Source organism: Primulina tabacum, chromosome 11 (genome assembly GCF_025594145.1).
Source record: "Primulina tabacum isolate GXHZ01 chromosome 11, ASM2559414v2, whole genome shotgun sequence".
NCBI classification, from domain to species: domain Eukaryota; kingdom Viridiplantae; phylum Streptophyta; class Magnoliopsida; order Lamiales; family Gesneriaceae; genus Primulina; species Primulina tabacum.
Genome location: NC_134560.1, coordinates 40,344,914 through 40,354,094, shown reverse-complemented (window position 1 = coordinate 40,354,094; position 9,181 = coordinate 40,344,914). Strand labels below are relative to the sequence as shown.

Sequence of the window (9,181 nt, the reverse complement as noted above, 5' to 3'; positions counted from 1 at the left end):
TTATGAGCGTGACAAAATGCAGATTAGGACTATCACTTGTGATCTATGTGGGAGAAGTCATAATAGTAATGAGTGTCAAGTTGACAGTCTTTTTCAGAAATATGAGAATCAAAATTATGTTGGAAATAGGCCACAAGACAATCTCTAAGAATCACCCAAACTTCTCATGGTCGAACCAAAATCAGAATCAATAGAATGTTGGTCTAAGAAAGTAGACATTATGAGCGTGACAAAAATGCAGATTAATTAGGACTATCACTTGTGATCTAAAGCATGTAAATGATGTGTTTAGTTCTTGTTCTTCGCATCACTCTTGTGTGACTCTTGTTCCTTGCATGTGGCTCTCTTTTTCTGGTTCTCTTTGTGTGTACGATTTTGATAATCTCGTCTGCCATGTCTTTTTTCCTTCATAGATGCACCTTAGAATCTTCAAAAATCATCCTTCATTGTTTAAAAATCCAAGCAAATATTTTTCCTTATCTCGTAACGCCCCGCTCTGTCCAACAACATTTTTCCTTACGTGTTGCACTGGGGAGGTCATTTTTAACCGCCCTAGTGCAGCTATTCTTCCCTCAGAAGAATTTTTCTTCAGACTGTGTTGAGGCCTTCATTTTTTACGGCCCTAGCACAACCTCTGCTACCCTATTTTTGTTACTCCATCTTGAGTTCGTCTTTGTCATTTTTTCCTATAAAACAACCAGTTTAAGTGAGGAGCAACCCATATACACAAAATATGAAATAAATGAACAAAATACATACATATTGAGATAAAAACATGCAACAACGGACTCAAAACAATGCAAAATGACACGTAAAATCAACCCCTATCACTATATCACTCAAGTATAGAAAAGAGATTGATTTGTAGCGGAAAACAAAGAGGAGAAGCATGAGCTTGAGGACGAGAACAGTGACAAAGGTAAGTCTACTATCACTACACATATCACACCACCCAAGCAAGTAGTATCTTTCCCTCGTTTCCTGCAGCATTGAAAAAATCAAGATAGATTCTAGTTTTGCTAAGTTTCTTGAAATTTTTAAGATATTACATATTAATATTCCGTTTTGTTATGATTTAATTTAAATTCCTAGTTACGATAAATGTTTTAAGTAAATTTTATCTAATAAGAGGAAATTGGACCGACATGAGCCAATAAGTTTGACTGAGGAGTGTTTTGAAATTGTTCGAAATAAATTTCCTCCAAAGTTAAACGATCCCGATCCAAGACCGGTTTTGTCTCCAGATTGTTTTTGTAGCTCTTGCATCTTTTCTAATGAAAGAGATGACTTATTTCATGCATTTACCAGTAGTGATAGCTTCTGATTTTCAATGTAGTGCATGGTAATGAGCATTCACTCGTTCATTCTCAGTCTTTAGCTTAATCACCTCGGATTTAAGATCATTACAACTATCCTCTTGTAAACAAGTGAACTTATTGGCTTGATCAGTTAAGATTTGGTTTTCATCTTTGACTTACTCGAATGATTGAGATAGCTTCGAGTACCTTAACGATATCATGCAGTCCTTGAACTAGATCATCACGTGTAAAATATTCAGAGTTGAAATCAAATACCTTATCAGTAATTGAGGTTGAATCAGTATCTGTCATGATACACTGAACTTCTTCAGTATCATAGTCACTGGATTGGATTTCTGAGTCAGAAGATCCAGAACTAGAATCCACCCACTTGATTTTGTTTTCCTCATCAATCATTGCTTTGCAATATTTTCTGGACATGTTGTCATTGAGTTTATATCATTTCTAATTATAATCATCTTTCTTGAACTTAAGAAAATTTGCCATAAAATTGTCAATCTTCCCACAGATTAAACAAGCCTTATCATAAGATGATGAATCCTTCTTGAAATTCTAGTTGAGATCTTGATAGGTTCTATGACTCTTCTACATAAAACTTGTGAATTTCTTAACAAATCATGACATGACATCATTGTTGATTTGTTCATTAGTCATTTCAGACATTGTTTCAATAGCATTAGTAGTTGAGACATTTGGAACAACAGCAACAATAGTAATAGATTTAGTTGGTTGACTTGATGAAGGCTCTTTACCATTTCTTACTTCTAGTTCAAATTCATAGGTCTTAAAATTTGCAAACAGATCATGGAGTTCAAATTTGCTCAAATCATTTGATTCTCTCATTTTCCTGATTCTATCATCTCATTCCCTAGGCAATATTCTCATAACCTTGAGAGTAATTTCTCTGTTGACATAATCATTGCCAAGAGCTGCTAACTTGTTAATAATGAAACTGAATTTTTCATCAAAATTATTTAAAGATTCTACAATCTTCATATTAACATTATCAAACTCCTGCATTGCTACAAAATTTTTATTTTCCTCTGTCTAGTTATTTTATTCACATATCTAGATCAATTTTTCCCAGATTTCTTTTGTAGAAGAACACATCTTGATTTTACTGAAGGTATTCTTGTCAAGGGTTTTATACAGAATATCACTGGCTACATTGTCAAGGCTTCTTTCTTCTTATCTTCACTGGTCCACTTGCAAATGTTTTTTTCCAACATTTGTGGAGATTTGTGGAGCGCCTTTTGAAGGATACCATAGATATTTTCAATAGATGTTTCAGAACAAGATAAATACGCTATGATACCACTTGTTAGGATCCAAAAAGTGTTTAAAAAGTGGTTTGAATAAACACTTCAAACTTCAAATTCTTCTGCTTCTGAAAAAGTGTGATTCTGAAATATTTTAATAAATCATAGACTGGTCTTAAATGTGGAGTAGACTACTTTGAGAAGTACGAAATCAGTCCACAACACTTTATTTTAACTAAAAGAAATAGAAGGTAATGAAATACAAGAATTTTTTCTAGAAGTTCGAAGGACAAAACCCTTCTACGTCCCTCCTTTTTCTGTTTCTAGAATGTATCACTAGAAGACTTTGATTAAAATACACTTGTACAAACCCACTTCACATGGTCATATCTTTGCCTACTGAAACTCCTAGTATTACAACATAACACTTTAAGAAATTTATTTCTGAGAAAAACTTATTCCACATATTACAAATGCTTCACACTTTATAGTAATTGGAACAACGAAGGAAAGTGGATAAGAATAACACAAATTATCATCTGAATATGATAAATCTTTAAGCGTGTGTTGGTTTTTTTGAGACTTTAAAAGCTTGAGTCTTTTTGAAATATTGTACATAGTAAATTCAGAGTCCAAGAGTTGGAGAGAGTTGTTTTGTGAATCCTTAAGAAGCTTTATATAGTTGATCTTTAACGTTCAAGGAATCCAATAATAGGTTTTGTTAAAGAGAATAATAAATTATCTTATACGGTTCATTTAAAGGCATTAAATAATGTGTATTTTGTGCAGAATAGTCACATTAAATAAGGACATCCTCTAATGAATAATACAAACAAAAGGCATATCATTAGTCTCTTATTAGTGATTATATGATTTGATGTTAGTATTACATTTTACCATAAGATAGTAGAACGAAGTATGTTGCATCTGATTAGGAAATGATGTAATCTATATTTGCTTATCTCTGATTTTTACTACCTATTGAAGTTCTCCTTGATTAGTGTTCTAGTTTTCTTTAATCATAAAATCTGTAAAATCCTACGATTTTGGTTTTTCTTAAACAGTATCACAACTAAAGTTCTGGTTATCTTAGTTCTGGTTTTCTTAAGCAGTACATCACCAAAACTAAAGATGCCCTAACAATTATTACATAATTATCTATATTATGAATCTTTACCAAAATTTGTATTTATTTGGTAACTTTATTATTCATAATTTTAGCTTAATTTCTTCATATAAAATAATGTTAAACAAAATAAATAATTAAATATGAACAAGATAAGATGTGAATCTTAAGATGACAATTCTTTAAATTTAATTGCATGTATGATTATGACAAATCATAATATTAAATTTTCTATAATACCCAAATAATAATTACACACAATTTGGCATAAAATAACTCATGCAAATAATTTTCCAATATGTCAGTATCATAATTTGGAAGTCAATATTACCAAAATAAAGTTTTAGAATTTAATAATTTCCATTAACAATTTTGGCTATCAAATTAATGTTGAAAATTTTTATATTGGGTCAAAATAATTAATTTTCGAAATTATCAGTTTCAGTCAATAAAGCCAAACATGACCTTAAATAAAAAAACCCCAATTTCAGAAAATACCCCAATTGAAACCCCAAAAATAGGATTTTTTTTTTTAAAAAAAAATTATATAAAACTTTGCGATATAAAACAAATCAATAAAATTTTCATAAATTTTCAGAGTTCAAAAATTTCAAAAATATCAAGGGGCAGGCAAAACCTGTCTGATACCAACTATTAAAAATTTAACATATGATTGAACTAAATTCGATCTACATAGCCACAAACATAACACGTAAAGATCGATATACATAAACTTAAAAATGAACGAATTCTAACGTCTAGTCATTGGTATTGAATTTGAGACTGCAACTAGAAGATCTCACGAACACCAAAAACAAGAATCTCCTAAACCTTTATGCAATTGTATAGAATGAAATTTCTGAATAACCGCATATATTTACGGATCATGTATGCCACTTTTTATAAATATTCTCTAACAATTATCAAGGTATTTTGAATTGATTATGACTTATCTAGATTATATTTATCTTAAATAAGATAAATAAAATATCAAGATATTTATCAATCTTAATCCAAATAATATTTTTTATTTATGTTTTTTTAAGTATGAGACTTCTCACATATTTATCTTATTGAAATATGTATATCACAATTAAATTATTTTAGAAACTTTAATAAAATCATCTTACAGTTATCTCCACAAGCAGAGGCGGACTAGAATTCAGACCCCACTGAATGTAATTAAAAATCAATCGCAAAAATTACGATTTCATTCACCAGAAACAATTTCTTATAATGTCCGGATTTTTTAATTATTTGTACTCCATATTTTGTATGTTTTAATTTTGGAATAGTGGATAAAATTAATCAATACTGAAAATATAACTAGGAATTAAAAACACAGTCCGAGTTTAATACCAGAAGTACTTTTGGGTTTTCCTGAAAATCATAATCAAAATGTTTAACAGAAAGTTTGCTCTAACTTATTATCGCCCAATATATTTCTCAAATTGCATGTAATCTCATTGAAAGAAGGTCGGGCAGCAGCTTCTTGATCCCATAATTGTTGTATGAGTTCAATCATCATCTCCTCCAAGTATGTCTCAGCCTTGGCAATTGATGGCCTTAGTCCATTTTCTGCAACTTCCAAAGCTATCTTTGAAGGACCATAATCTGTATCGATGTATGGATATTCACCAGTCACTAGTTCATTCAATATTACACCAAAACTATAGACATCACATTTTTCGTCATAAGCACGGCAACTAATAACCTCAGGTGCCATATAAATAAATGTACCTGAAACAATTAAGTCATGATTAGCCTCATGAAATTAATTCAGCTAGGGGATCAAAACTTTATTTTCAGGTACCTGTTTCCCCGGTCAGTGCCTTTTCTCCATCACTCAAGAAGCGGGCATGCCCAAAATCAGCTACTCTCACATGTAACGCATCATCCAGGAAAATGTTACTCGGTTTCAAATCACGATGAATAATCTTTGGCTTGCTTTCGTGGAGATACTGCATTGCTTGAGCAACCTCCAATGCTTTTGCAAGTCTATCCTTCAATGGTGGAAGAGGGATCGTTCTTTCCTTGTGCCTTTTCCCCGAACCATGGAGCCAATCTTTTAGATTCATTTTCAGGAATTCGGTCACGATCCAACATTTATCTGGAGGATCAAGGCACGCCCCCATGAGTTGCAGCACGAAAGGGTGGCGTTGGGTGGACAGTGTTTCCACCTCTTGTGCGAAGAAGCTGACTCCGCTGTCGTTTGATTGGAAGAAATCAGGGTACATGCACTTTACCGCAACGTCAACTCCCCTCCATCTTCCTTTATAAATGTCAGCAGTGGTGCCTTGAGCTGATAACTGGTGCATTTCAATCTGCTTCGATCACATTTGCATACTCATGAACTCAATCTCTGTTAGAATTGCAAAAAAATTAGTAGTAGCTAGAGTAAAAAATGAACCTCTAGAGGATGGATGTACCATCCGTTAATCTTTGCTTGATTTACGAGGGCAGCAAGATGGGGATGGGGATGGGGAGCTTGTCCTGAAGAATGAGAGGGGGAAAGCGAGAAATATTCCTGATCTTTGTGTTTGTTGAGTATGAGATTCAAGAAACCATTGTCTTGTGCCACTTGAAGACAGTATTTTAGGAAGCTTTGTGTTCTTTCTAGCCTCATCTTGTACATGCTCTTTAGCTCTTTCTCCTTTGCTAGCTCCTTGTTTATATCTTCCAACTTAAAATGTTAATTGAGTTCATAAGCTATGTATCAATTTCCCGGCCCGTGAGAAGAAACAAATTAAATTAAGTTACATGCCAAATTAACGTACAATTGGATACATACTTGTGGGAGGTGGTGGAGCTTGGTTGTCCCACGGGGAATGTGGTTTGTAGTAGCTGGCCCCATGATGATACAGTCACTCAATCTTCTGCAAAAGCCGGTGGTGGTCCTCCTCCTCCTTGGGTTGGAAGTGGAAGCATTGCTTGGACTAAATGGGATCGCCTTCTTTTCTTGTGTTGTCTCTTCGGCATTCATGATCGATGCTTAATTAATTTTATTTATGTTCAAGAAGAAGAGATTATATGTATATGTTAAACTCAATGAGTATAGTACTCGGATCTTGGTTGGGAGGCGGAAATTCTGATGAATAATCGTTCCTTGTACTCTCTCGGCCAAGTGAATTGATGCGCGCGACACACAGAGTTACATTAATAATGCGTCATGTTGTGTAATTGAATCTTCACAAAACGTGTATTTTTTTTTATATATAGTGACAAATTAATCAACAAAGTGTCAAATTTGACGATGTTGCCGAGGGTTACGTTGAGTGCACACCTCAGTACCAAATTAATCAACAATACAAGGAGGAAACAACCAATGGTTGGCGGATATTTCAATATATATATTTTAAACTTTTATAATATATTAGTGATACAGAATTATTATATAAGCCCGAGATTTACCAAATACACATCAAATAACAGCAGTTGTGGATTCTCACGTCATAAAAAAAATCCTAACATTTAACTAAATATGGTCAAACTTGCACAATTATTTGAAGAAAATGAGCAAACAAAAGAGAATAAATAAATTAGTGCATTGAAAAAATTTGAAAATATTAAAATAAACCAAGCGAGACTAGGAATGAAAATGAGTCGAGTTTGGATAGGATTACATATCCTGTAACGCCCCAAATTCGACGATTGTGCTCACTGTACCAAGACGAGTCTTTCCAGCGCGCTTATATCCTCACTCACACACACCCTAGGAAACTTCCCAGGGGGTCACCCATCCCAAAATTGCTCCAAATCAAGCACACTTAACTTTGGAGTGTTATATGATGATCTACCGAAAATAAGATGCACATTCTTGATATGAGTAGTACCTATCAAATCTTTTAAGTGATCTTCAACTGCACAGTTTCATACCTGAACAGTTTCGGAATCCATCTCCTTCACGTGTAAGATCGGTTCATCCATGTTCCCTCCGCCTAGAAGCTTGTCAGGAGCCGCTCATTGTCCGTGCAACCTCATGGCACCGGCGATCACCCCGCACCCTCTTCGGCCCCGGACCTCACATGCCCACCAGCTTCCGCTTGGTTCGTCCCCGAACCACACCGTACCCAGAGAGGTCGGCTTTGATACCAACTGTAACATCTACTCTTTTTAAAGTGCAGAAATAATTTTTTTTTAAATGCTCGCCATTACAAAATAACATTTAAAATAATCGTCTTTATTTGACAATAAAAATCGAACAGTTTAAAATGACCAACATCAAACGTAAACGTAAAAGAATAAAAATCGTAATATCCTCAGCGTATGTAAAATGTTCATCTCCTCTCAAATCTCATAAAACATAATGTGGAAAACATATGATCCTCGGGTCGTGTCACCGCACCAGATCTGCCTACTCAGAGTTCGGCACCTCCAGTCTCCTCATCATTAAGCTCACCTGCATCACACACGCCTAGTGAGTCTAAAGACTCAACACATCTGTACCAGAAATAACAAGTACATATACGTAGCAAACAGCTGTGAAAAATAGCATAATCAACGTATATTTCATGAGCTTAAAATATGAACATAAGCGTGTCGTGTAAAATCGTAACGTGTCAAAACATGTCTCATCATGTTATCATATCGTATGTGTAATGGTAACCTGTCAGAACATGGTAATAGCATGTATCATCGTATCAACATATACGTGTTAAAATCTTAATTTGAATTCCATTCATTAGCTGTGACTTTCATATCATCATGTCATCATGTCAGTCGATGAATCCATCTACGTGTAACTGCGGTACCCGGCGGCGAGAATCATCAGCAACGGCATTACCCGCCCACTGAGTCTGAGCCTTACATGTCATCGTGTCATCGTGTTAGTCACAACTAAATCACTTCATTCAAAACGTGTCAACATATTCATCACTTAAATAAAAACATGCATATACGTAATTTTTCCTTTAAACCAATCATGCATCATAATTATCATAATAGCGTAAAAATCGTGAATATGATGCATAATAATTTAAAATATCATAATTTGTGCTCAGAGCGCTGCCATGACCAAAATCTACTGTAACATCTCTCGTTTTTAAAGTGCGAAAATATATTTTTTTTTAAAAGCTCGGCATTACAAAATAACATTTAAAATAATCGTCTTTATTTGACAATAAAAATCTCACAGTTTAAAATGACCAACATCAAACGTAAACGTAAAAGAGTAAAAATCGTAATATCCTCAGCGTATGTAAAATGTTCATCTCTTCTCAAATCTAATAAAACATAATGCGAAAAACATGTGGTCCTCGGGTCGTGTCACAGCACCAGGTCTGCCTACTCAGAGTTCGGCATCTCCAGTCTCCTCATCATCAAGCTCACCTGCATCACACACGTCTAGTGAGTCTAAAGACTCAACACCCCTGTACCAGAAATAACAAGTACATATACGTAGCACACAGCAGTGAAAAATAGCATAATCAACATACATTTCATGAGCTTAAAAACATGAACATAAGCGTGTCGTGTAA

General features: G+C 34.2%; 1 protein-coding gene across 2 annotated transcripts; it reads right to left on the bottom strand.

The window, feature by feature from the left end:
* Positions 1 to 4,871: 4,871 nt before the first annotated feature.
* Positions 4,872 to 7,328, bottom strand: LOC142518694 (serine/threonine-protein kinase STY46-like). 2 transcript variants are annotated; one of them, XM_075621494.1, is made up of 4 exons: positions 6,496 to 7,328; positions 6,115 to 6,387; positions 5,518 to 6,028; positions 4,872 to 5,318 (listed from the first exon to the last, which is right to left on the bottom strand). In XM_075621494.1, the coding sequence occupies exons 1-4, from the start codon at positions 6,685 to 6,687 to the stop codon at positions 5,107 to 5,109; spliced, it is 1,188 nt and encodes a 395-aa protein (XP_075477609.1). In that variant the 5' UTR covers positions 6,688 to 7,328; the 3' UTR covers positions 4,872 to 5,106. The 2 variants fall into 2 exon arrangements, with proteins under 2 accessions (XP_075477609.1, XP_075477608.1); XM_075621493.1 differs by having other exon boundaries at positions 4,875 to 5,444.
* Between the last annotated feature and the right edge of the window lie 1,853 nt (positions 7,329 to 9,181).

Bases quoted from the DNA above. Each gene is read 5' to 3' on its own strand.
- LOC142518694 (XM_075621493.1), bottom strand. From the start codon at position 6,687: ATGAATGCCGAAGAGACAACACAAGAAAAGAAGGCGATCCCATTTAGT. The intron at 6,388-6,495 runs GTATGTATCCAA...TAACATTTTAAG, and splicing joins AGCTCCACCACCTCCCACAA to TTGGAAGATATAAACAAGGA. The intron at 6,029-6,114 runs GTTCATTTTTTA...TGATCGAAGCAG, and splicing joins GGTACATCCATCCTCTAGAG to ATTGAAATGCACCAGTTATC.